This window comes from Python bivittatus, unplaced genomic scaffold (assembly GCF_059951505.1).
Source record: "Python bivittatus isolate LINGU-HERP-01145 unplaced genomic scaffold, Pbiv_v1 ctg000340_np1212, whole genome shotgun sequence".
Lineage (NCBI taxonomy): Eukaryota > Metazoa > Chordata > Lepidosauria > Squamata > Pythonidae > Python > Python bivittatus.
This window is the reverse complement of record NW_028277056.1, coordinates 1169635-1197015: the sequence shown is the minus strand read 5'-3', so window position 1 is coordinate 1197015 and position 27381 is coordinate 1169635. Positions and strand designations below refer to the sequence as shown.

Sequence of the window (27381 nt, the reverse complement as noted above, 5' to 3'; positions counted from 1 at the left end):
CAGAAGAAACGGGGCTGAGATAGTTTGGACTGTTTTTATGTTGTTTTGGGGGATGTCAAGGGACAGATGAGAATAGCATGCATCCTAGAGACTTCTTGCTCCCATTCCCACCTTTAACTTTGGTGGCAGGGAACCCCAAAAATTGTGCCCTTGAATTTTGGCAGTGCAGTCTAGGTCGCTGAAGGAATTCAGTTGTAGTACTGGGGGATAGTCCCCACCCCTCCCATGAGTGGTTTGAACCCAAGGCCTAGAAGGAAAATGGTCTCCTGTTCAGTCCTCCTCATTCTTTAAAGCATTCCACCAAGGAGTAGAAAAGTTCATCCCAATTGAAGGGGTGTGGGGAGAAAGAATGGGTAGGCAGGCTGGAGGAGGAGACTCTTAAAACCCCAAGGACTCCACTCTTAAAATCTTTCTGGGGTCTTCAACCTTGTCTCACCATGTGCTGTGGTCCTTCAACGCTTTGTTGAAGTCTCAGAGACAGGGCCAAGAGAGGATCAGTGCTGGGAAAGCAGAAACCAGTGGGCTGATAGGATCAGGGAGTTGAAGTCCAGCATATTCTTCCTCCCTGTTTGGTAGACATCTCCCCTTTTCTAAAACCTAGGATGCAGTGCCACCTCTTCTTGTATCTCCACCCATCCCTCTCATAAAACCATACAGTTGGAAGGGACATAAGAGGTCATCCACCCATTTCTCCATGTAGGGGATGGCTGTGTCCTCTTTTCCCCACTTCTCCGTCTTGTATCAACATTAGTTATGAAGACCTACTGGCTGTTTTACCTGAATGTTTTGTATCAGTGTAACTGCAAAATCTGAAAAAGGGCACGAGGAGGAAGGCTGTATCTTCTAACAAAATACTGTAAGTAGATAAGAATCGGTGCTTCTGACAGGGCTTCATCACCTCTTCAGAAAATTTCTGGTGCTGCCTGCGGGGTGATCAGAGACTCCAGCAGTGATGGGGATGGGTGAGGAAGGGTCGGTCACTTCTTCCCATGTGTTGTGGATGATTTTAATTTTTCTAAGGTTTTATTTTTTTGCCATGGTCCAGAGTGGTATTAAATATCGTGGAATAAATAAGAATAAAGTTTGCTTTGATCCAAAAACAGTTAACACAGCTGGAACTGAAGAGAAGATGCGCTGAAGCATTTCTTGCCAGGCAGTGGACTACTCAGAGAGAAGGGACCTGTCTCCAATTCATGGGAAGTGCTGAAGAGTTAGAGAGCCTTTGGAGGGATTGAAATCGTTCCTGCAGGAGCCATCCCTGAATATAATAATGTTCATGGCAGTTTGTTAACTTGGGAAGCAAAGCTGTGGGTGGCTGGGAGTGCATCTGAGGAAGCAACAGCAAACACTTTTGCCTAAAGGCCCATTCACAGAAGGGGTGGGAATGGGGATGTTCTCCTGTCATCAAACTTTAACCCAGTTAATGGGTTAAGAGTAGAGGTGGCAGTTTTACTGAATCCCCCTGGCCAGCTGTGTCATGTGAACTGAAGCAGTAGGATAACTCTGTTTCCTAAATGCCAGACAGAGAGGAAGTTGTATGTGGCCCTGCAGAAATGGGTTCTTCTGGGTACCTTCTTATGTCCATCCGTCCGTCCGTCCGTCCTCTCCCTCTGCTTTACCTTTCATCCCCCTGAGGCCCCCAAGGGAAGGAGGTGGATAAGGGGTAGTATCTTGCCACCCTCCCTTTGGAGGCTGCCAAGGATGGCTGCTCTGCTGGTGGGGCTGGCATCTCTGGACGTGCCTTCTTAGTAGCCGGGGCTGAGAGTCCCGTGAGTCCAGCCCAACGTTCTGTCGCTGTTTCGCATTGTTAATCTCAGGGATAGTTTGCCTGCCTTGGAGAAATTGCTCGGAGCCACTTTGGAGTCTGGATCCTCAAGCCGCCCCGCGTCTCATCAGTTCACAGCTCCTCCACTGGCAGATGTAGCCGTTTGGGAGGAAAGGGAGGCGCGGCTGTTTTAGATGCAGTTGGGGGGGTTCTGCTGCTGCTGCTTATGGGCTTTCCAGCAGCCAGTTGATAATGATGGTGATGGTGATGTGCCATTGAGTCATTTTTGACTCCTAGCCACCACATAAATAGATTTTCTCCATGATGCTCTGTCCTTAACCTGGTCCTTCAGGTCTTCCGTTGATGCCCCCATTGCCACTGTGACTGAGTCCGTCCATCCACCTTGCTGCTGGTCGTCCTCTTCTCTTCCGCTTCCTTAGAGAGTCACAGAGAATCCCATGGCTTGCGTGATTCTGATTCTTGTAGGAATAGACACATCCTGGCATCTGAATACCTTTTCCAAGGCCTTCCTGGCCACTCTACCAAGTGCTAGCGTGCGGCGTATTTCTTGACAGCTGGTTCCTTAACTGTTGATGGTTGAGCTGAAAAGGCAGAAGCTCTCCACCACCTCAGTGTCTTCATTGTCAGTTCTGGTTTCTCTACCTGTTGTCATTAGTCTTTATATTTAATTTTAGTCCCATTTTTCACTGTGCTCCTTGCCTTTTATTACCAGAACTTGCAGATGCTTTTGCATTTTCAGCTATCTGAGAAGTGTCATCAGCGTAGCACAGGTTATTGAGGTTTCTTCCTCCAATTTTAAAACCACGCTCATCTTCTCAAGAGGAATTAGTATGAGTGAACATGAGTATGTTCTTGACGTTCTTATCTTTGGTGTTCTTCAGAGAGCATCCCAGTGGGAGTGTCCTCTTCCGTGTTTTGAAGTTCCACAGGAACAGTTGGGATCAGCACTTCTGCATGTGATAACTGAGCTGGGGAAAGATCTCTCTCTCTCTTCCTGAAGGGCAGGAAGAGAGATGGGGGCAGCCTCATTTCTGTGAGCAATGCTGCATTTCCTCTGAGGGCCCTCAGTCTGTTCTCTGCATCCTCAAGTAGCGTGAAGACTCACAGAAAGGTCAGCCCCATCCATCCTGCTTGCTTGCTTTGCACCAGTCCCAGCAGCACCTTCTTGCAAGGGAACTGAGCTGTGACCGCTGTTTGCAAGGACAAAATCAGTGAAAGCATGTAGGAGAACAACACAGGCGGGTGCTGCGTTCTTCTGTTTGCAGAACCTCCCTTTGCAGAGTTTGCTGTCATGGGGCAGATGGTCTGATGCAGGAAGCAGGCTGGGAAAACGTACGGCAGAGGGGGAGGCCGACAGTGGTAACCCTTAGGCGGCAGCCAGCCATTTGCATGAGAACCAGGAAGGACCTTGCCTACAGCCCTCCCCTGGCCCAGCTCCAGCATCCAGTTGGCATGAAGTCTTGCAATAGCATGTCCTTTGTGTAGGACTGATGTAACCAGTTGACTCTGTCTTTGTCTTTCTTTCCCAGTTCCTGAGGGAAGACTTGAATTACCATGACCCAACAATCAAACATAGTACTTTCCATGGGGAGGATAAGCTCATTAGTGTTGAGGATCTTTGGAAGGCCTGGAAGGCATCTGAAGGTAAGCCAGGTGGTGCCCCATGGCTTGGGCCTGCCAGGAGAGAACCTGGGGGCTGGTTTGGGACTAGCTGTCTGTTACGACAGGAAGAGGCTTCAGGAAGGGCTGTTGGCACTGCGTGTCTGGGTGAAATGCTGAGAACTGTTGAGAGAAGGCCAGGAGAATTCACCCCAAGAAAGGGCAATAAACAGAAAAGGCCAAGGCTGGCTGATGCTTCCAACTCCACACAAGCACAGCTTTCCAGCAGCAAGCCACAAGGGGTTTTGTTTGTCTCCTTAAGATGACACCGCTGGCACCCTGTGGCCACTGGAGCTTAGCATCCAGTTTGCTTCTGCCAAAAGGGTTGAACAAGCCTGGGCAGCAGCATTGAGAAAGGAGGCTTCTCTCTGGCTGATGCAGGCAGGATGCAGCTTCCAGAAGGCCTGCAGAGAAGGGCCCCCTTTCTCCCCAGCCCCCTTTTACCCCTGACCTCTTCCTCCACCCCCAGTGGCACTTTGTTTCCTTTACCTCTGTCTCCTTCCGCTGCTCTGTGTCCCCAGCAGCTGCTTCTGCCTCATCCAGACCACTCCTCTTATGCCGTGAATGAATCTGTTGTAGAATAGTGTGACTTGTCTCAGTTCATCATTTCTCTCGTTAGTTGGGATACCTTAGAAAATTGCATTGGTTGTTGTAAGTTTGGTAAGGGGTTTCATGCCGCCCCATTGGCCAGGGACAGACATGCGGATAATATATATTTTTGAAAATATCCCTTTCCATTCTCCTTAGGAGAGATGTACAAGCCAAGAAATTTTGGATGATGTCAGCGGAATGCCTTATAGGAAAAGCACAGGAGGGGCGGGGGGAGAGCAGCGTATCTCTGTAGATAAGGATCTTGGGACCGCAGGGCTCTGCAGGGTGAATTTTAAACCAAACTCTGTGTAGAGTCCAGAAGAAATGACGAATATGGACTGTTAGAGGAGCAAGGGAGAGGCACATGTGGCTGACTCGGGGCACGTGGATCCCTCCCGTCCTGGAGCTGGGACATGGCCTCAGAGCCCCCTGCAGGGCGGAGCAGAAGAGGAGGACCGTTGGCGGCCAGGGTGAAGGAGCGCTGGCCCTGTCTGTTGCAGGAGCCCCACGGGCCTTGGGAGAGTAACCCGTATGAGGCTCCGTGGCTCCTCTTGCTTAGTTGTGGTCTGCCGGGAAGGATCCATTCTCAGCCTCGTGGCAGGACATGGAGCTTTGAGGGGGAGCCCATCTGCCCTGGCAGGGAAGAGGTACCTGGTGCCTTCCAGATGTTTTGGAGTGTAGCTCACGTAACCCTTCTGCGCCACTCCTCTTGGCCACGACATAGGGCAGTTGGGCAGGTAAGATTCTTGGGGCGGAGGGCCTGGAAGATGTGGGGCCTTGTTTTGAGGCCACCTACTCTCTCAGCCGACCAGGAGCAGAGAGCTGCTGTGGAGCTGCGGGGGCCAGCAGACCGCGAGGGCATGAGGGGGACTGAGGAGGGCTCCGGGCTCTCTCCCTCCTGCAGCTTTAAGGGATCCCGAGTGGGGATGGAGGAGAATAAGGGCCAGGGAGGTTGTCCCTGTCTGCGCGTCTGCTGAACCTCGCCTCGCCTTTAGGTGGCACTTTCACTGGGGCTGTTGCAGACCCATCTGCCACCCCCCCCCACTGCCTCAACATGCTTTTCAGAGTGGTGCCCAAACAACTCTGACGCAAGGAGAATGCTCCCTTTTCACTGAGATATTGGAGAATTTTAAAATCTATTTCACAAATTCATCTGCTGTTTTGTACCGGGTAAGTCCCTGGCCGCAACCCTGGTGGTCAGCCTAGGCGGTTCAAGATACTTCTGCTGCCCGCGACTGGGTGCTTGTGAAAAGAGAAGGGTTGGCGCGTCAGGAACGATGAGCAAGTCCTCCACGCAGCATCCCACGTGGCTGGCTGGCTGGCCGGCCCAGGTGCCGAGAGCTTGCTTAGATAAAGCCGCCTGCTCTCCGCCGACACTCTTCACTGCTCCTGGTTTTGCTTCCATTTTCCGTCCCCTGAATCTCGCCCGGTTCCTCCTTGTTCCACTGGTCAAGCACCAGCCTGGCCAGAGGCCTTTCCGGCTTGCATCTCAGCTGCTACCTGCATCTCTGGGAAGCTAAGGGGACACGGAGGAGGCCCCTCAGGAGTGAGGCAGAGTTCACAGGCAGCCCCAGGCTTTCCTTCCTCCCGAGGATCCTGCCGTTTGCGGATCGGGTAATTGCAGCTCTGGGGGGCAGTTCTCAGGGACCTCCTGGAGGCTGCAGATGCGGCCACAGCAGCAATGGCAGAAGGGGCTTAGTCACTCCATAGCAGTGTCTCTCAACCTTGGCAACTTTAAGACCTGTGGACTTCAATCCCAGAATTTCCCAGTCAGCAAGGCTGGTTGGGGAATTCTAGGAGTTGAAGTCCACAGGTCTTAAGTTGCCAAGGTTGAGAGACACTGTTCCGGAGAGTTTTGGTCACCTGCAGCTCTTCTGCAGAGAAGTCCCGGGCATCTAGCGAGCCACAGCAAGCTCAGTTGAACAACAACTCCCAAAATTTCAGGGAGGGAGACTTTCAGCCTCTTGCCCTCCTTTGGAAATGGTGCAATTTCCGTAAAAATCTACAAAGCCACGTTAATTCTGTACCCCGTATTTTAAAAATTCCTGGTTTTGTTGATGAAGGAAACAAATAGTAAAAGCCTATACTGAACAGCTAGCCTGACCAGTAGCTTCATAGCAGGTTTCTCAATATTTTTTTTTTCTCTTGAAAGAGACATTTTAAACACAGCTAGGCAGGCTGTTTTTCTGCTGGGAGCTGCAGTGCGAGATCCACACGCCGGATCTTGTGCTGCAGATTGATGAAGTCGGCTTGTGTCAGAATTCCCCCCGGTATCCCTTGCGGAAAAATCCCTCCTTAATATTGGGTTTGGTTTCATGGAGTGTCCACTCCTAAATGTATAGATTATGGGAGTTAGGCCAGGCCTCTTCTCCCCACTCGGCTGCGGTGAGATGTGGAGCTGGGGCGGGAAGCTGCAGGAGAAATGACATTTCGTTCTCCCAGAGAGCCCCATCCCACGGTGACTCTGCTGTGGTGGTTGGAGGCTGTGCTGGGCCATGTGGACCTTGGTGCTGATCCAGCTGAGCAAATCCCCCCCTTCCTTCCTGAAGCCGAACTGCACGTGTTTACATAGCTTTTAGGAGGACAGAAGGGGCGTGCTTCGCAGACCACCTCCTTTGCTTCCCCTGAGCATGTGGATCAAGGCCGGGTGGAGTTTCCTGATGGGCAGAGCGAGTTGGCTTTCCTTGGGAGCTCTGTGAAGGGGGGAGGCCCGGCCGAAACGGGGTCGGGCTGCTTTTTAAGTCTTGCCACCCTGAGCGGAGAAGAAAGGCAAAATGTACGGTTGGGGCAGCTTCGCCGAGCATGCCTGCCGGGTTTTGTGGAACGCATTCCCGGTCAGAAGGCAAAGGGAGCAGGTCTGCAAGAGACCGTCCGTCGGGAAGCGCTTTGGCAACCCCCGCAAGGCTTTTCCACCTTGCAGGCTGCTCCGTCCCATAGTCGAATTCCAGTTTGCGGTGGCGGTTCAAAAGAAGAAGCACACAACCCCCAGTCAACGTGCTTAGACTTAGCGGATGCCGTATACCGCGGCACCTCAGAACTGAGGGTTCTCCTGCAGAACCCCTTGAGACCGTGGCCTCCAACGGGGGTCTTTCCGCCCCAGACAGACGGCTGTCCAGCCTCTGCTCAGACTAATCCAGCAAAGGGGAGCCTGTTTCCTCTCCACGTTGTTGGTTCCGCTGTTGAGCTGCGCTCCTTGTGCGGAATTTTATTCGCCAAGAGGCAGTCACTTGGATTTCACGTCCTGCCCGCTGGCAGCAGAGGAGTGGCTTTCTAGCCCCCGCCAGTCTCATTAGCTGCTGAGCCTTTGCTCGCTGCGCATTTTAAACTGAGGTTCTGTGTCAGTTTTGTGCTTCGCAGTTGCAGATGATTTGAGAGAGCCCTCTGAGCATCTTGTGCTCCCAGCGTGAGACAGCAGGAAGGCAGGTCTGGAGTGCTGTGCGCCCTGTGTGGGAAGAGTGCTGTTGGTTGCCTCTCCCTGAGACAATTCTTTGGGAAGAGACCAGCTTATTTCTAATATGCCATGCTTGATTTTTGTTCCATGTGCTTTGTTCCTCCCTCCCCTCTGCCTCTTGCATGTATTTGCTGTTTTTCTTTTTGCTTATACTAGAAAGGGAACTGCTTTTCTGATGCTGCAGAGTTTAGATGGTACTAAAGTCCATCTTGCGGTGGGGGAGCTGGCCGGCCAGCCGGCTGAATTCGTGAGAGTTGCAACAGGGACAGGCTCCAGCCACGGTTTCTTTTTAAAGGCCCAGATTCTCTGGACTGGCAGGAAGGCCTGCCCTTCTTGCTCACCCCCATCTACCCAGGTAAACTCGGGGTCCCCCCCCCTTGCCTGAGGCAGAGGTGCCTATTGGCCAGAGAAGGTCAGCCGTCCATCAGACTCGTCCCGGCAGAAACAGACGTCTTGGGTCTTTCCAGCTCCCTCCTCCCGCTGATGCCCCACAGCAGCTCAGACGTGGATCATGAGCCTGGTCTGTGGAGTCCGTGGGGCTCTCTGAGCTTGGCTGTTTTCTTGCAGACGTTTCGTTACCCGGCTAGGCAACATCTTCAGTACTAGAAGGGAGTGGAGTTTGCTGACCCCACTCCCTTCTAGCACTGAAGATGTTACCCAGCTGGGTAACGAAACGTCTGCAAGAAAACAGCCAAGCTCAGAGAGCCCCACGGACTCCACAGTTCAACCCTGAGCTACGGAGATGCTCTTCTGCTGAGGAAGTCCGGCTGGCTGGAGCAGATCTAGCGCGACCAGTTTCTGAGGAGCATTTGGCTTACTTAGGGAGCTGGGCACCTCCTGTCTTTGTACTCTCTCTTTTTTTTCTGCTAAACCTCAGATGATCAGGGGGTCTCCCACTTTTAAAGCAACCTGGGTTGCTCAGAAACATTTGTGGCATTTATCCAGTTGTGCCGGAAGGGATGGGAGCAGCTGGAGAGCCCTTTCCTCGCAGGCAGCTGAGGGTTCATCCTTCCAGCCTCCCTCGCAGGAGGGTTAGATAACCTCTCTTCTCTGTCCTATTTGTAAAGCGGGCAGGGGTCCGCGCGGAGGATTCCTGGTGCAAACCAGCCCAGGAAAGCCACCCCCGGAGCAGGAGCCTTTTCCTTTTCAATGAGCCGTGCAACTACAAAAGTAAATCAAGCCAATTCTGGCAATTGAAACTCGTTGCTCTGCTTATTTCCACCCCCCTGTCACCATTCACAGCAACCATTTGCATTTTATGACAAGTACAGAAAGTAGTATTGAAGCTGTTCGCCTCCCAGGATCTCTCAGGCTGTGATCTTCAGTGCACGGTTATTCCTAAGGCCTGGGCTGGGGGTGGGGTTCAGATGGGGTAGCCTAGATGGGCTGAAGGGGTCGTGCTACAAGAAAGCGCCACTTTATCAGTGCTGAGTGATGTTTCTCCAAGCAGGGTTTCTCAAGCTTGGCAGCATGAAGACGTGTGGACTTCAACTCCCAGAATTCCCCAGCCAGCCATGCTGGCTGGGGAATTCTGGGAGTTGAAGTCCACACGTCTTCAAGCTGCCAAGCTTGAGAAACCCTGCTCCGGTCTAAGGCTTTCCCCTGGGCCAGACTTGGTGCGATTCACCCATCCTTGATCCAACGGTAAGCAGTGCTCTCCTGCACTCCCTCCGCGCTGCATGAGGTGCTGGTAGGGCAGATGAATGGGTGGGTCTCCATCCTCTCAAAGCTTCCTCCTGAGCCCCTTCTTCCCATTCCCTGTTTATTGTAACCGCAGCTGAATAAATAAATAAATATAGAAGGGAGATGATCCTCCGACATCCTTTCGCAGCAAGTCATTATGGGACAGAGTTGAGACACCGAGCGGCCCAAACGAATGCGGGCTGGGACGGATACATGAATGGGAGACCACCGTGAGCCCCCGGGGCTGCAGGCTAGAGGGGAAATTGAAAAAAACATTCCCAAAGGTAGCAGCGGCATTCCACCTCCTTCCTGTGGGTAGGAAAGCTGAGCGGTTGTGTCCGTGGGGAGGCCTTGCCTATCCTGCTTTTATCCCAGAGAAAACTCTGTGGGCTGCTGGGGAGCGAGAGAGGCCACGTGCCAAGCCTTTGGCCCTTGTGTTTCATAGACTCTGGAATTTCACGCCAGGTTGTCCATCACTCTGGGTGTGTCTTGCTTTTCCCCCCCTTCTGCAGTGTACAACTGGACAGTGGATGAGGTGGTGCAGTGGCTGATCACCTATGTGGAGCTACCCCAGTATGAAGAAACCTTCCGGAAGCTGCAGCTCACGGGCCACGCCATGCCCAGGTCAGCCTGCCTTTCTCGTGACTCCACGACCAGGGCATCGAGGCCCACCGCTGAGAACGTGTTTCGGTGTGGTGACTCTGGGGGAGACGGTTGTTTTTTGAGGCTGCTGGTGTTCCTGAGAAGTCCCTGGTTGCTTCCCCAAACAACTGTGTGCTTTGCTAAGACGTTTTTTCTCTTTTCTTTTCAAACCAGGGCTGTTTGCTGTTTGTTGCCACTGGTTGCCCAGGCACAGAGTTTGGAAAAAGAGTTTACTCCTTTAGCATAGCAGTACTAAGCATATATAAATTGCAGATACAAATGAATATGAAGGAGAATACACAAATAAAAACGTTCTCTATCTCATGTTATTCCATCCAGGAAACCTTGGTAATTGGATGGATAAAAAACATCTAATGCTTTTCAGCACCCCCAAAGCTGTGTGATCTGTTCATATTGTAAAGCAGATCCCCTTATTCTCTGCCACTTTTGGTTCCTCCTATGAAATTCCACTGTTGTGGTCTGGGGAAGCAGAAAATGCTCCTTGGAAGTTATGGGGACCTTGGAACACAGAAACCCAGTGAAATCGATTAAGCTTGAGGAAGAAACATGAAATGTGCAAAATTTACTTGCACGTCTGCCCTAGGATCTCTGTTTCCAGGCTTCCACAGGGGATTTGCACAACCAAAGAACCGAACAGTGGAAAAAAGCAGGGTGGGCATTGCCACGGGGTATACAATTGCAAAGAACAACAGGGAAAGAGTCTCCTCTCTCCTGCTACGAGAAAAGTGGGGGCTGGAAGAGGAAGCCTTCCCCAACCTGCTGCCCTCCATTCCTGAAAGGAGCCATGGAACCTTCAGGGCACCAGATGGGGAAAGCGCATCCAAGACGGGTCGAAACATGCCCCTGCTCCCACGGGGCATCTGACGGCCTCTGGAAAAGCTGTGGCAGGGTTGGGTTGGGTGCTCGGGAGACTGGAGGCTGCTTGGGGCTCAGCCAGCCAACCCCTCAGTGGGAAATAACTGCCCTGCCTTGGACCACTCGCCTTTCCCCTTGACGGAGGGAAGCCAGCGGGGAGCCGCACCTGCTCAGCTGGGTCCTGTTCTGGAAGCTGGCCCAGGATCCTGGCCTGTCTTCCTTCTCACCCCCATGCGGTTGAGGTGCTAGAGGCCAGGTTTATGGGTTTGGGAACCCTGCAAAGACCCCCAGTATCGACATTTCGTGTTTTATGAAGTACAGTTTAGATCAGTGTTTCTCAACCTTGGCAGGTTGAAGACGTGTGGACTTCAACTCCCAGAATTCCCTAGCCAGCTTGCTGGCTGGGGAATTTTGGGAGTTGAAGTCCACACGTCTTCAAGCTGCCAAGGTTGAAAAACGCTGGTTTAGATGTTGCCCTAAAATCCTTGAGAAGAGCAAGGAAGCTGCTGTTAACCTTGTTCCTGTGACCAGCAGCACCCCTGAGCGGATCCCATTGAGGGAGGTCGCCTGGTCGAGCTGGCGCCCTTTTCGGCCTGACCTTCCCCACTCTTAAGCTGAGGCCTGGCCCCCGCTGTACGGCTCTCTCCCTTGTTCTCTCTTGCAGACTGGCCATCACCAATGCCACCATGACAGGGACGGTCCTGAAGATGACGGACAGGAGCCACCGGCAGAAGCTGCAGCTGAAAGCCTTGGATACGGTGCTCTTTGGCCCGCCACTCCGTGAGTGACCCTGCTTTGTCCAGGGACTGTGGAGGGCAGACAGGGGAGCCGGGACCCTTCAGAAGTCCTTAAACTGGAGCTCCCATCACCCTTGATCGAGCATGCCAAGGAATTCTGGGAATGATCATTCGGTCAGATTGGAGGGCTGGTAGCTAGGTTGTATCTCCCCGCAGCACTGAAGCTGTCCATCCTCCCTCGTTGTGGCTCGGCTGTCGCATTTCTGAGAAAGCCCGGCGGGTTGTGAGTGGGATCGTAATGGTTTGAGGTTTGTAACTCTCCCGGAAGGGCGGAATGGAGGAGAAAGTGCTTGAAGACTGCCCCTCGGTGGTGGGATCCCTTTTTCTTGGAAATGGGCCCAAGCGATTTTAAATTCAGTTGGATGGCAAGATCACTTCTGCGTGGCCTTTCGGTCATTTCCTTGGTTCTTTGCCGGCTTATTCGTTTATGTTTTGAACTGTCACGTCATCTCTTAGAACCAGCTTTAATAAGCTTTGGGTTTGTAAATGGCTGTGGTGAGTGCAGTGCTGCGCTCCTCAAATAACTCTGTTGTTCTATTTCGTTTTTAAAATCCGTAGCCAGAGAATCCAGGTTGTGCTAAACAGCCACATGGCTTCCTTTGCCTCCCATTTAATTGACGTGGAGATCCAGACTGAGACTTTCACCCTTCGATCGATGGCCAGCAGGGAGGGAGAGGGCAGGCTGGAGGGGTTTGGGGCACAGAGTAGGGCAGGCATGAGGGTGCTGTGGGAAGAGCTTGCCTACAACCGTTCCGGGCATTCGGGAAGGCCAGCAAGCTTTCTCTGCCACCCAGATTCTCCTGCCGAGACAGAGGTGACCAAGGCAGAAATGGGCGCGGTGGGTCATTCCGTTTCTCTGGCCCTTCCTCCTCTCCTGAGAAATGACTTTTGGTTGCAACCACCCCAGAAGCTCTGCCATCGCTCAGTGGCCAAACGCCCTCTGTGCACGCCGCGGATCCCAGCCTGGTCCCCAAAGCGGTGGACCAGGAGGTGGCTGAGAGGGACTCTCTTTCTCTGCTCAGAGAGCGGACAGGAAACAGGTAGCCTGCTGCTGTGAGGGGGTCCGCAGGGGAGTCAAAGAGTCATGGTAGCCACCACCGTGCCATCAAAGGCCTGCCCCTTCTTTACACGTGGCACAAGGCATGTAAAAAGGGGTGGGGCTTTGATTGCATTGTTGGGGCTGCCATCTTGACTTTTTTGACCCCCTTCCTGCAGACCCCTCCGGCTGGCCTCCTTGCCAAGAAGGTTCACCTACAGGCTGCGTCAGCTGAGCAGAAACCTTTCTAGCTGAGTATTGCATGCTTTGGAGGAGCCCCCTTGAAAAGGCTGCACCCACAATCCTTGAGGAGGATGCTTGAGAGGGGGGAGTTGCAGAAAGCTGCCCCAAACAGCTGTCAGCCAAACGTGGATGCCCACTAGAAGGGGGAGGCACGGGTTGGGTCATCCCTGGGGCAGGCATCGATGACCGGCCCAGGAGTTTGAAGAGCCGAGAGCCGAGATCCTTGTCGCTGGCAGGATGGACGTGGGGGTGGGGGTGATGAAAGTGGTGGGCCTCCTCCTTGATGGATCTTGGGCCTAGGGCCACACTGGCGTGGGCTCTGAGGGGTTGCTGGAGACCTCACGTGGTCCCAAACGCGGATAAAGAGCCAGAGAAGTTCCCACAGAAAGAACTCTTTGCAGTGTTGATGGTACACTGCTCACCCCAGAGAACGTAATGAATGCCGTGGAGGGTCCTAAATAGAAACGGGAGCTACAGATTCACTGGGTGGTCGCAGGCTTTGTCAGGAAAGCGTTTCAAACCCGGGTTCCCCTGCACTGAGCGAGGAGGGGGAGGCGTGCTGCGGGTGATGCCTCCTGAGGCTGACCTAGGGCCATCTTTGCCTTGGTTTCTGTTGGGGGCCTGGGCCCAGAGCAGCTGCGTTTCTGGCCCTGCTCCTAACCGCCCGGAGCTCTTTGGGTCGAGGAAGGGGGCTCTGAAGCTGTGTTGCCTAAGCCGCCCGTGGGAACTTTGCTTCGTTTCGTTGCATTATCCGGTGCGTGTGTCCGTGTCTGTGTCTCTGTTGGGATTCACGTTTTACCGTGTGAGTTCCTATTTTATCCCCGGGAAGCTCCAGATACCCACTGAAGAAGTAAATGAAATGTGTCTGGCTAGGCTGGATTTTTTGTGTTTTTTACAGGACGGCTGGCAATCCAGTCCCTTTGAGCTCATTGACTGCAAATTTGATGTTTACAGACTTAATCTGGTCTCTCTCTCTCTCTCTCTCTCTCTGTGTATGAGCTTAGAGGAATACTTTGGAGAAAGGCATGAGAGCATTAATGGGGTTATGGCTGCGTCTGTATATTCTTGTTACCGAGAACTTTCCCTCTTTGTGGAGTTTGTGCAATGGCTTATTGGTTAGTCATACTAATGCTTCACGGCTTTATAAATCTGTTTATAACGCAAGTGGATCTCTTAGTCCTATGCTTTCCTTTTATGTTTATTTGCCATTGAGCCCGGAGCCCTTCATTTCAGTGCCCCGCATCAACCGTTTCTTGAAGGAAAGAGAATGCTTCTGAATTGGCCGTATAAACTGGCCCGGAAGTCCACTCGGGCCAGCTGCAGGGCTTCCAAGGGCGCCGATGTAAGAGGCGGTTGGAGGCCAAAGGGAGCACTTAGGCTTCCTCGGCGCCCCCTTTTTCCTTGTGGGGATTCCAAGCAACCGCAACAGGCCCCCGGGAAAGAGTGAGGCTTTCTCTTTCCCTTTGCAGGTGCTGTAGGCAGAGAGCGCCAGTTGCGGGTGGCAAAAGGTCAGGAGGAGCCGGGTAGCCCCCTTCCCAACTAACAAGCGTTATTAAAAGGCATGGCTTTGGTGAGCTGTACGAGCCCTTTATTAAAACGGGCTAGCTGGAAAAGGGGCTGCCCGGCTCTTTCTGACTCTTCCTTTTGGTGTGCAGGAATGGCGTGAAGCTCTAACTGAGAGAATAGAGGGCTCCTTGGGGGGGCTAAAACCAAAGTTTTCTGGTGATGCCTGAGGAGGGGTTGGGGTGCCCTGAACCACCTTCAGCCTCCCCTAGAAGGAGCGATGGGGGCTTCCTTCTCTTGGGGACTTCAGGGCTGCCGCTATGGGCCTCCCTGGGAATGGCCAGCAGCATTTTGGGCCATGCTGCAGCCACCTTTCTTTGGGCTGGGGCCTTAGCCGTTGGGAATTATCTTCTTCCTTCGCTCCCTCCCCATCCTAATCTTTGGTATGTGGAATCCTAAGGCCTGGGATTTGGGGTGGCAGCCTGGTTGCAAATTGAGAATAAGGCATCGTTTGCAGGGCTAGATTGTTCCCCATGCAGAACCCTAGACTTGGAAGGGCCCCTCGCGTCCCACCTGCTGCTCAGGACAGGAAGGCCCTGATGGATAGATGGATGGATGGATGGATGGATGGATGGCTGACTCGTCTCCCCTGGAACACTTGTCGTGAAGGAGAGCCCATCTCTTCTCTGGGCGTTGGTTCCGTGGCCCAGGCAGTATCCATCAGCCTGGCCAGATATCGCTGTATTGACACCTGTCTTTCTGGGCCTAGATGAACAGCTTGGCCCACCTGCGTTGAGTCCCCAGAACTGATTTGATGCCCTGCTGGTCTGATCAGCTTCCAACAGTTTTCTTTCCCTCTTTTCAGTCAGTTATTAAAAGCTTTGAAATAAGAATGCATGTACTTTATTCCCAGCTCAGGAGAGAGGTGGCGGGAGGGAGCCCTGATCCCCCCACCACTTCCTGATTGGGCCCAATGGGTAGAGGAGGAGATGCTGCCCTGGCCTGTTGAATTTACTGTTTCATTTACTCTGCAAATGCAGCTTGACTTAAGCCACTTCTATCTTGGCTTCCAAAATGTGTGTGAGCTGCGATGTTTTTCCCTAAGAAGCTTCTGGAAACAATGGGCAGGGCAAGAGATCTCTCTGGGGAATTGCTGAGCATGGATCATTTGTTCTCCCAAAGACCTGAAAGCGTGCATGGAAGGCACTTTGGTGCTGTTTGCTTTGTCTGAAGAACTGATTCATCAGCCCCCTTAAGGATTTGCCTTGGATGTATAGTTCATTTAATCTTTACAGTTGTTATCTGGCCCTCAGATTGAGCTGAGTGAGGGCATCCTTTGAGGTGATGCTCACTAACTGTTCTTGTGAATCTCCAGGCTGCCTGCGGAAGGCCAGTGGCCACCGTGCTTTGGATAGCCTTGCCTGCGCTAATGGCAGGTTAGGGGAATTGGCGAGGCTTTCCTGAGTGGGAAGTGTGAGGGCGTGATGATATCCGTAGAGCCCCATTCAATGATGAGGACTCGGATGGATCAGAACCCAAAGAGTCCTCTCAACCTCCCCGACTTGATACTTTCAGTGTGCTGCAGCAAGAACAGGTAGACCAGAGAGGAGATGGTGACACAGCTTGATACAGAAGACGTGCTCAGTCAGTCTGAAGACTGAACAACCAACCAGGTAGAAGTTGAGTGTTTCTGTGAATGGCCTGGCAGAGTTGGGACAACGGGTGCTTGTTGGGCCCTTGGCAGAAGACCTGTCCCAAGGAATTGGACTTCGGGTGGACTGTTCTGCAGAGATGGTTATGCAAGGGTGTGTGTGTGGGCGTTTGGCATTTGTAGGAAACACCTTCTTTAAGAGATTGCTGGAAGATAGTTCATGGAACGGCAGCAGGAGTGTCTTTGGCTCCTTTCGGTGGGTGCCCTTCCTTTCTGGAGCCCTGTTGGCAAAAGCAGATGCGCTTTAATGGAGGGTCCTGTGCAACTGCAGCGGACTCCATGAGTCTCATCGAACCGAAACTCAGCCTAGGTGAGCGTTTCTTCTTCAGGTGCTCTTCCGAGCAACTTCAGTATGAGCCGGTTCCTCCGGACAACGGCAGTCCTTCCTGAGGTTCCTTTCTCCTGGCCACGAGCTGGGCAGGAAGGAGCCCATCTCCACTGGCTAATCTTACATTGGCCGCCCTTGACCAGCCCGTTGGGTGTTGCTCCATTATGAGCAGGAGTAGAAACTGGCCCAAGCAAGCTGCAGCCACAGGGCTGCGATGCTTCTTGGGAACCTTTTCTCATTTGGTGTGTTTCACGATTTGTGCCCTGTGGCCGGAGGTGGGGCCGGCAGGGAACTGGAGCTAGAAGGCCTCTTTCCCTCTGCTGCTGGCCCACCCACAGAGGGGCCCCTCCCCCTGCGTGGTGCATGAACATGCGCGAGGGGCTGCCTTGGCTGCAGATCTGAGGGAAAGCGCCCGGTCAGTTGGAAGGTGCTGCATCACGGTTTCCCGGCCCAGCCTTGAGCGGGCTTCGGAAATGGCCCTGGAAATGCAGGGGAGGCTGGAGGGACGGTTGAGCAGGGCCATTCTTCCCTCCTTGGGGCTTTCTCCGGCATTCCTGTCCCATGGCACTCGCTCCCCAGGGCTGCCCTGCGTTTGTTTACTTCCCCATAGTGCTGCAGATTTGGTTTGTCCAGGAAGGGCAGTTCTGGATCTCTGAGTACAGAATCCTGGAGACGTGACGAAGGAAGTAAAGGCAGGGGCTCTTGAGAAGGGGGACTTGGCTGGGTTAAAGAAAAACCGTACACTTGGACGCGTCCCTTGAGGCCGTGGAAGAATCCCCGTTAAGGCTTTGTGCTCGGCTGGCTGTCCAGCCTCTGCTCAGGCCAATGGGAGGGGTGGGAGGGAAGCGGGGTCTCTGGGTCTTTGCTTCTGCTGTCCAGTTGTGCTTCACTGGCATCTGCCTCCCCAGAGCCGAAATCCCCTTTCCTGTCTTCTGAACTCTGGGGGCACGCGATGCCTGTCATGATTAGCAGGTGCCAGTTTGGGGGGTCAAGAAGGAAGCCTCTGCCCCCCTGTATAGGCCCAGAGGCAATAACTCTGTGGAGTGCCAGAAGGTGTGTTTTTAAGTGCTTCCCAAGGACCGGCAGAATACAGCTCCAAGGGCCAGAATTTAGCATTTGGAGCATTTGCCGGGGAGGAAAGTGGAGTTTGATGCTGGAGCGGTTGTGTGGAAGGGCGAGGGGCTGAGCCACAAAGTCACTCCAGGTGAGAGGAAGGTCCGGCGTGAAGATCCAGACAAGCTGAGGGACAGAACCTCAAGGAGGAGGGCCACAGATGATCCACGGGCCTGCAGGGAAATGGAGGGACCTCCAACAAAGTGTGGTTCTCAGAGATGCGTGGATCGCTCTGACGAGTGAATCAGATTTTGCGTGGGAACACAGCCAGGACGCCGTGTTCTGGAATGGCACTCGGAGGAACGCCTTTATTTCTGCTGACTCCGACTGAGAAGAGCGGCTTGTTTTCACGGGGATTGCTGCCTGAGGAATCTGATTGGGGGTCGCCAGCTGTGGGCTGAGCCCACGCAGATCCCCTTGGGCATCAGCAGACCCTCTCTAAGGTTTGAATGCTGCTTGGAGGCTTATGCACCCACTCCACACAGCTGACAAACGAGAAAGAGAAGCATTCTGCTTACCATTGCATTCATTTACTCAAAGAAACTGCAAGCCAATGAAGCCAGTCCAGTAGAAATAATGCAATTACAGTTCTGTGTTAGGGCTGAATGAAGAGCAAAATAACTTCCTAATACTTGGCACAAAGGTTAGCCGTCGCTACCTGCTGCTAAAAGAACAGCATTGGATAGGCAGTGCTTTTCTTGACGAGAAAATCTAGAATCTCCTTCCTTTCTTTATGCACAGATGTTATCTTCTTGTAAACTGAAACATTCCTAATCTCTCTATAAACTGCATTTGGGCCACTTCCAGACCCATGGCTGTAAGGTCATTGAGAGACTCCTTATTGGCTGACACCTGCAAGGCTTTCTTACCTCCTGAGTGCCTTGTCCAAAACTCATTGACCCCTTGAGTTGTTACTTGGCAAGTCGTCATCCCTTAGCCACTAGTTTTAACTGAGTTAAAACAGCATGGCTGTATTTCTCCAAGACCCCAATGGGTAATACCTAAAAATGAACTCCTGGAGCTGCATGCCCGAAGATGGCTTAGAAATCACAGCCAAGCCCCAGGATGGCATCTCTGTTGGAGATGAAGCAGAGCTTCCAAAAGTCACTAGTGATTTTGATAGAAATGTTTGGAGGCAAATGTGCTTAGCTCTTTGCTGCTACCGAGAAACACAGGTGCTTTTCACACCTGTGAAGATACACGCGGATTCTGCCTCACCGTTGGGGCCATTCAGAAGTTTGCACTGAAAACGGGCTTCCGGGAGGCATTGTTGTCCCTGAGCAGAGAACTCTCCTTGTCTGGAATCCGGCTAGCAGGAGGTCGGCCTCCAGATCAGATCAAAGGGGCAGAGGAGAGGAAGGAAAAGAGGTGGGTGCGTCTCCTTGTTTACCAGGGCCGCTCTTCAACTTCTGTTTCCGCAGTGACCCGTCATAACCACTTGAAAGACTTCATGCTGGTGGTGTCCATTGTGATTGGCGTGGGAGGCTGTTGGTTTGCTTACATCCAGAACCGCTATTCCAAAGAGCACATGAAAAAGATGATGAAGGACCTAGAAGGTCTTCACAGAGCTGAGCAGAGCCTCCACGACCTCCAGGAGAGGTGGGTTTGTCTGTCCCTCCTTCCAGCTGGGACCCTGGATGGGGATAGCTGCTGCTGAGCCCCTGCCTGCCTGCCTGCCTGCCTTCCTGCCTTCCTGCCTCCCTGCCTCCCTGCCTCCCTGCCTTCCTTCCTTGTGCTCTGGCAAAGTCTGCATTTGCTTTGGCTTTCTTGATCGAAATGGATGAATCCCCACAGGGCGAGCATGGCGTGGCTCCTTGGGTCTCCTCTCTATATGCCAGGTAGATTGGAGTGAGAGGAGGAGGAACGGTTGCTCCCCATCTGCTTTTTACTCTGGCTGCACTTGCTCTAGCATGTCCCCAAAGAGATACTGCCCAAGGAGATGCGGTCAACAACTGGAAAAGGGTTGTCCACCCGGATGTACTGACATCCTGGTTCCCCTCATATTCAGTGCAGAGATTAAAAAAAAAAAAAAAGATTGAGGGTGGGCATCAAATGCCCTGTAGGGGTGGGAGGGTCTCCTTGGAGGTTCACTTCACCTTCTTTGAAATAGTCAAGTCTTCACTTGTCCCTAACATAAGTCACTTGTGTGTATCAACCTCTTGTTGAAAATGTGGAAGGAGGGAGCAGATTTAGCACACTTTCCAGCAGGCTTCTGTGATGTAGGGGGTAGGAACTTTCCCCCCTAACATTTAACTTGACTTTTAACTCTCTTTACATACTTCTTGGCCAGCATGTGGATGAGTAGGAGGAACTGTTGATCAGAGTTTCTGCAGTATGGATGAACGATTGAGCTTGCTGGTGTCTCTTTCATGCTATCAGGGTCAAGTCCTTCATGTCATTCTTTCATGCTCTGTCTTACCTGTCGTGTTCTCAGCGTGCCAAGTGCTCCGAGGTCCTTAGCTTGAAGTCAGGGCTGTGCAGAAGGCAAGAAGGTGACTCTCAGCCCTACCGGATAGGCCAGACTAAGAAACAAACACCATGCAGACGTAAAGCTGCTTTTATCAGAATGACTGACTATAAAGAATCTGCCAGATCTGAATGTGCTTCCCTTCCTCCCTCTTTTATCTTCATGTGAATTAAAGGTGGGGGGGGGCTGTCTGAAGTGACAGTGACTGACCACGTACAGCAGGAACGCTGGTGCCGCCTCCCTCAGGCAGGCCAACCCGTTCCCTGCTTGATTTGGCCTCGCTCTGGAAGCAAGTGAGCAGCAGCCCTCTCCCTCCTTAACCAGCTACCCACCCATCAGCTCAGGCCGGTGTGTCTTCATTTCGAGCAACCCAGGAGAGTGGCAGTCAATAACCAGAGGCCCTTGGGTGTTTTGCATCTAAGTCCTGATGCAGACAAAGATCCTCCATCTCCAGGGAGAGCAAGTTGCACGCACGTCTCTCAGGATCCTGGGAGCTCTTCAGGAGCTTCTCCGGCTTGCAAGCCTGTGATGGGGCTGCTTGTGTGGGTTAATTCTGTACCCGCAGATCTCCAAGGAATCCCTTAAACCCTCTGACCATCCCTGGGCGGTGCTAAGGGTGCACGGCTTCTTCTCCCTCTCTGGTCCCTTGGGGGTCTTGCCCGTAGCGTTCTGTCCTGGGTTCCTGCAAGACAATCAACTGAAGGCCGAGTCCACAAATGTGTCCAGACTCACTCACACCCTTCGTGGAGGACCTGCTCCCTCCACCTTGTGCACTGTCTTTTTTTCCTTGATCTCTCCAAAGAGAGTCTTAAAGAGAAAATGACAGAGCAGCCCCCGTCTTACTAATGACCGGTGGATTCTTCCTTGCGTGGGGAGGTTGTTTTCCTAGTAGCTAGAGGCTAGCCATTTTAATGTATTCACGAGTCACATTCGGAAGCCCTTTCTCCTCCTCTTCCTACTGTGGTAGGGAGTTCCACCATCTGATTTTGCCCTGCTTGAAGGTGGTTTTCTGTGGCTTCAGTTGCTCCCTCTCACCTTCTGTGCATTGCGAGATGGAAGAACAAGCATGAAACTTGGTTCTGAAACAAAAACTGGATTAAACAGCCTGCTTGTCCAATAGATCGCCCCCCCGAGAAAAGAGCTGCCTGCTTCCTTCTGCCTCCAGACTTTTTCTGCCCAGGGAGTGGGATCTCCATCAAGCTCCAGCTCCATCAGGCGGCAGGACCGGGAGGCTGCCGAGCCAGAGACCACAAGGGCGATCTTTGAGATGTGCAAAGCTATTCCTCCCTCCACTGGGACAAAATGTATTTTTTGAGTTTTGGAAATTAGCAAGTCAGCTCCAAACAAACTTGTCTAGCAGAGATGGCCAAACAGTGGGAGCATAAAGCTGTTCTGGGGTTGGGGGCTGTTTTATATGTGTTCTGGGCATCTCAATTTAAGGAGGATTCAAAGAAACTGGGAAAGCTTCAGAGAAGGGCAATGAGGGCGACTGGGGAACTGGAAACCTTTGGGGGAGAAATGGAGGCGGGTAGATACATTTAAGAAAAGATGCCTGGGGTTGGGAGGAATATGGTGGCCCTCTTTTAAGTATTTATGGTCATGCTGAAGAGGGTCCAGGCCTGTCCCCTGTCATTCCAGAGTGCAGGAGACAGAATAATGGACAGAAGTTGCAGGAAGGCCGATTCTGGCTGACTATGAGAAAAAAATCCTAATGGTTAGAGCAGTTGACAGCGGAAGTGAGGCGGTGGGGGAGTGATAGCCTCCCATTCCCAGGGAGGCTTCGGTTGGGATTCCAACTGGGCAAGGGGTTGGAAGTGGGGTGCCCACAGTTCCTTTCCACAGTGGGATTCCATGAATTCCTGCTCTGGGCGAGTCAAGAGAGCTGGGCAGGGGTGTTTTTAGGTTGAGGAAAAGCAGGCATGCATTTGTAGGAGCAGGACCCTCGGGTGGTTGTCTTTGGTCTCTGTGCCCTAAGAGCTGCTGGCTGTGAATATCAGCTGGGCAAAGTTTCTCTCTTCTCCTGTGCCCTCGACTGCCATCCTCCTCCTGGGAATTAAGATGCCACCTAAGCTTTCCACGTCCATCTCAGTCTTGCTCAAGGCCTGTGGCTCTCTCTGGGTTGGGCCAGTGTTTCTCAACCTTGCCAATTTTAAGATGCTGGCTGGGGAATTCTGGGAGTCCACGCATCTTAAAGTTGGCAAGGTTGAGAAACACTGGATTAGGCTGATGTCAGTTCGCTCATCTCTTGCTTGGGCAAAGATCTTGGTGGTGGACATTCAAGTATTAGCTTGGTTTGGTATCCAGCTTTTTAGATTCAGAATGAATTCACTGTTGTGAGAATCTGGTAGAGAGTATTGGAATTAGATCCAGTGGTTGAAAAAAGTCTCTGGCAGAATGGGAGGAATGAAGTGAAGGCCCTGAGACGAAATTCTGTTTCTTCTCCCTTGCAAGGGTTCTGGCATCCCCTCCTGCTCAGTACTTTCTACCCATTAGGTCCTCCACCCAGCTGGTCATTGGGCCACTCCTGTGAAGATCCTTCTGCCAGAGGCCTGCTCAGAAGCCAAAGAAAGGGGTTCAAGAAGGTCTCCAAAGAAACCCTGAGATACTCCCAACCCAGCTTCGTCCTCCTTTCCCTATTTGCTCTTCCTCTCCAGATCCTTCTCTGGATCTCCTCCTTCACCCCTTCTGCTAGGTTTCTGCTGCTCCTCTGGAACACCTTCTCTGTTCCTTTCTGCTTCAGGACTTGCATCTTCAGGAAGCCCCCTTCCCTGTTGTCTTTCCTCCAAGTCGTCCTTGTCCCTGCTCCCGTAGACTGGGAGCCTTGGGGGAGGATACACACCCCTCCCGCCTCATCGTCCCCTGTCTCTTTCGCAGGCTGCAGAAGGCCCAGGAGGAGCACCGCACGGTGGAGGTGGAGAAGGTCTCCCTGGAGAAGAGGCTCCAGGATGAGATCAGCATAGCTAAGCAAGAGGCTCATCGGCTCCGGGAGCTGCGGGAAGGGACAGAGAACGAGCTGAGCAGGCAGAAGTATGCGGAGCAAGAGCTGGAGCAGGTACGTCTTGCGGGGCAGGCAGGCGGCTCCTTCTACGGAAGTGAACTTCCTCCTTCCGGAAGATGGAAGGGCTTGACCTGCTGCCCTTTAGGACTTCAGCCGTCTCTGGGTCTGGATGGTGCAGCTTGGCTTTCCCCCGCCGCAAGGCCGTTGAGCGTCACGCGTCAGCGGGGCACCCCAGGCTGCTGCAGTCCAATGCTCGCCCCCCGGGGGGCCCCTCTCTCTGCCTCGAAGCACTGCAGGGGCTGTTGTGCCGTTCCCCCGGCAGGTCCGCATGGCCCTCAGGAATGCCGAGAAGGAGCTGGAGTCCCACAGCAGCTGGGCAGCCCCTGAGGCTCTGCAGAAGTGGCTGCAGCTGACCCACGAGGTGGAGGTGCAGTACTACAACATCAAGAAACAGAACGCTGAGAAGCAGCTGCTCCTGGCCAAGGAGGGGGTGAGTGCCAGGCTGGCGGTCTCGAGGGTCCCCCAGGAGTCGCGTTGAAGCTGCCCGAGGTCACCTCTGCCCCAAAAGGGAGCACGCTGCGGCTTTCCTCTTTGAGCCAGAACTTTTTCTGTTCTGCTTCTCCCTCCATGCTGGTCCTTGCCGCAACTAAGCCTACAGATGTAAGGAATCTGTGCAGTGACCAGGGAGCATAAATGCCAGAGGTGGGACGCTAAGGAGGTCTGTGGCTGGAGAGAGGGAGTCTGTGGCAGAACGGGGGCACCCGTCTTTACCTGTTTTGACCCAGAACAGGAGGGGCAGGTGGCGGAGGCACCGGGGCGGCAGTGGGGCAGCAGAGCAAGCTGCAGTCAGTCTGTTGAACGTGGGGGGCGTTTTGCTGGGCCTTCAGAGCGCTGACGCTGCTCACTTCTCTGCTCATTCTCTCCTTCAGGCTGAAAAGATTAAAAAGAAACGTAACACCTTGTTTGGCACGTTCCACGTGGCACACAGCTCATCCTTGGATGATGTGGATCACAAGATTTTAACTGCCAAGTGAGTTTGGGCTGCAGATAATCCCTTCCGGGGCCTCTGAGGGAGTTTTTGTGCAGACCCTATCAAGGGAAGCCACCCTCTCTAAGCGGCCTTTTCGGGGGGGGAGCCCAGCAGCCTGGAGAAAGACCCTCGCTCGCCTGCTCTCCCGGCTGGGGGGACCATTCCGGCTTTGACCCCCAGGGCAGGGACTGGGCTGCAAGGCAGTTGTGATGCGTGGAAGGGGAGGGGGCAAACGGGTCGGCTTGGCCTTGCACAGAAGGCCCCCCCGGTAGTGTTTCCTGGGGGCAGGACCCCAAGGCGGCTGCAGTGGTGAGCACACGGTGGCAACACAAGCCCCCAGGCCATCTCCCCACCCACCCACCCAGCCCTGGCCTCACTCCCCCAGCGCCCGTCCCTGCAGCCCCCTGACTTCCCCTCCCCGCCTCCTCCCCAGGCAGGCGCTGAGCGAGGTGACGGCCGCCTTGCGGGAACGGCTGCACCGCTGGCAGCAGATAGAGCTGCTCTGCGGCTTCCAGATCGTCAGCAACCCCGGGATCCACACGCTGGTGACGGCCCTCAACATTGACCCCAGCTGGATGGGCGCCTCCACACGGCCCAACCCCTCCCACTTCATCATGACCGACGACGTGGATGACCTGGATGAAGAAATCGTCTCTCCCATGTCCATGCAGTGTAGGTGCCCTGCGCCGCTGAGACAGTGCTCCTTGGGTGCTGCCCGCCCTTGGGCCCCCCTCCTGGCCCAAAAGGCCGGAGCCAGCGGAAGAGCTGCCTGCTTGGCACCAGATGTCCTGGCTTCCCTGAGACTCTTAGGAGCCAAATCCCCCCCCCCCCCAATCTTCAGTAGAGGGTGCTTTGGAAAGTCTACTTCTTCTGCAGAAGTCTTACTTTCTCAAGAAAAGCCGTGAATTAGCAGGGCTTAGATCACCCTAGCAGTGCCTCTGAGCATTCAGAGAGTGCTTTCCTCAGTATCCGGTGCATTTGACACGGAGGGGAGGTGGCTGTGAGTTCGGACTTACGGGCTTCTTGGGGTGTAGGCGAGGCTCCCGAAGGCGTCTTAACCTTGGCTCCAGAAGCCAAGCCGAGGTGGCATGCCCTTGAGATCTGCCCTGGGAAAGGGGGCGGGAAGGGCCTCCAAGAAGCCGAGGGGGCAGAGAGGAAAGCCCTTGCTGAGGTCCTGAGCTGGGAGGGCCCGCCTTTCTCTAGTGAGTCCGGGCGGGGGGCAAGGGCAGGGGCAGGCACTCCCCAGAGACGCCAGTGAGGGGGAACTGGCTGCCGACGAGTCCTGGGTAGCCCCCACGAATGTCCAAAATGCCGATGCCAATGACGCTTTCTCTCTTCCCGCCTCTCGTTGGCTAACGCCAGACGTCGCCTTGCTTTTGGGGCACAAGTACAGTGACCGATCATCTCTCTGCTCGGAGGATCAGTCCTTCTGGAAATACCCCGGTTTGAGAACTATTATCTTGGATTCGCTTTCACCCATCAGACTAAACTCAGCAGGCAGAGACAGCCGAGCACCCATTCTCTTCCTGACCCCTCCGGGCGGTTTTCATTTTAAGCATAGCAGCTAATTCTCACCCCTCTGCCCTGTCTGGCATCGCTACTAACCCCTTCCAGGAGGGCAGTGCCTGTTGGAACGAAGAACCGAAGGACCGAAACAGGGCAGAAGCGAGGCGGGGGGCTGCCTTCCTGGGCTAGGCGCCTGCGTTCGCCCTTCTTTTCTTTGCCAGGGCCGGGCAGGGGGAGGAAGTGGCCGGACCGCCCCTCTCCTTGGCTTCCTTGCCCTTTCTTCTCCAGGGGATGCAGGCAAGCGGGCAGAGGAGCAGGTGGCATTGCTGGGAGCGCCCCCTCGCCCTGGCCTTCCGCGCTTGGCTGACCGAGGCTGGCTGGCTCCCGGGCTGCCCCTGCGGGTCTCTAAGGGGAGTCGGCTTTAAGGGGGAGCAACTGCTCTCTTGCTTGGGAAGCCTCCCCGTGTCCCCTCCCTGCCCAGCTGCCAGGAAGCCAGCCTGCTCTGCCCGTGAGGGGCAGCTCCCCAGGGCCCAGAGGATGGATGGACGGAGGAAGTTGACTTGCCCCCCCGGAGCGGTTTGAGGCGAAACGCGGAGGACGCGGCTGGCTTCCTAAAGTTACTTGGGATGCTCTGCGTGAGAGCAGGCGCCACGTCCAGCGCAGGGAAAGCATCTTTCCTCCCGGGGCCTGCGGGGCGGGGGGTGGCAGCAGCCGACGGGCCCTGGGGCTGGGCTGCTTCTGGCCGGAGGATTTTTCCACTCAAAATTGCCCAGAGCCAGTTCTCCAGGGAAGAGGGGCAGGGCCGGATGCTTCTCCCCTCAGGAGAAAGGCAGTTGGGAGGGGCACTCTGGATGGGAGAGGGGCGGGGCGGGCGGGGGTCCTCCCAGCCGGCGCCGCTTCCCGGTTCTTCAGTTCCCAGCAGGGTCCTGACTCCTCGTCTCTTTCATGCACCAGTTAACCCGCGTCCTGTCTGCATGCCCCTTCGGGCCCAGCCAGCAGTCTTGGGCACCGCCCCGGGACCCTGCGGGGCTGTCCCGAGGGGGCTGGTGCCGCTAGGTGATGGGAACCTGGGTTGCAGCCAAGCCTCTTCATGTGCTTCAGCCTGACCTTGGAAAAGGGTTGCGGGGGGAGAGGAAATGGGGAGACCCGAGGGGGAGAGCGGGAGAGCCTCTCTGGGCACGAAGCCTAGGGAGGAAATGAAGGAAGCTTCCTGAGGACGGCCTTGGACGGCGATGGGAGGCCTTGTGGCGAGCCCCGCCTGGTCACCCCCCCCCTAACCGTGCCCCGTTTCCCTTCTCTCGCTCCAGCTCCCACCTTGCCGAGCGGCGTCGTGCGCCAGCGCCTGGTGGACCCCCAGCATTCCTTGGGATCTCAGAGGTTGGTAGAGTCTCACCAGCAGGCCCCCAGCCAGGGTGAATTGGGACCACTGGTGCATTACCTGCCTGGCAGGGTCACTCTGCGCCGAATGCCCAGCCTCACCAGCTGCAGCAGCATCGACGTCCAGGCCGCTCCTCCTCACTCCTCCGCTGCCAGCCACGGAGCGCCTTCTGCTCCCGCTTGCCACGCGCTCCCCATCCTGTACCACCACACCACCTCCTCTTACATCCTCCAGATGGATGCCCTGCCCAACCTGCCCCCTCCTGACGTCACCTCTGGGACGCACAGTCACGCCGAGAGCTTGGGGTACTGTCCTGTCTGCTCGGCCTTGGCTCCCCGCCTAACCTCTGGCCAGCTGTTTTCAGCCGCTGCATGGGGTGCTGTGCCTGCTGTGACTTCAGGCAAAACCCACTAATTGCACCGTGAGCTTTCCCAACCCTCGGCTGGAGGCTGGCTGCATTGGCTCTGCTTGAGGCTCGGGCAGCTCGCAGCCTCCAGCTGCTATTTCTGCCACGGCTGGTTTGTCTCGGCCGCCTGCCTGGGGCGGAAGCATCCCACCGTGCCTGGGAGAAGCGACCTGCCGG

At 54.3% G+C, this 27381-nt stretch overlaps 1 protein-coding gene across 3 annotated transcripts in view; it reads left to right on the top strand.

Annotated features, from left to right (window-relative positions):
* Positions 1–27381, top strand: part of STIM1 (stromal interaction molecule 1) — a 91614-nt gene that overhangs the window by 62522 nt on the left and 1711 nt on the right. For 2 of the 3 annotated variants that reach the window (XM_088140362.1, XM_088140364.1), the window contains 10 exons: positions 3316–3430; positions 9683–9794; positions 11353–11468; positions 18841–19018; positions 22761–22938; positions 23207–23374; positions 23814–23914; positions 24348–24586; positions 25277–25357; positions 26728–26797. In XM_088140362.1, the coding sequence (XP_087996488.1) occupies positions 3316–3430; positions 9683–9794; positions 11353–11468; positions 18841–19018; positions 22761–22938; positions 23207–23374; positions 23814–23914; positions 24348–24586; positions 25277–25357; positions 26728–26797 (1358 nt within the window). The remainder of the gene's footprint in view (positions 1–3315; positions 3431–9682; positions 9795–11352; positions 11469–18840; positions 19019–22760; positions 22939–23206; positions 23375–23813; positions 23915–24347; positions 24587–25276; positions 25358–26727; positions 26798–27381) is intronic. The other variant, XM_088140363.1, reaches the window with a different exon arrangement.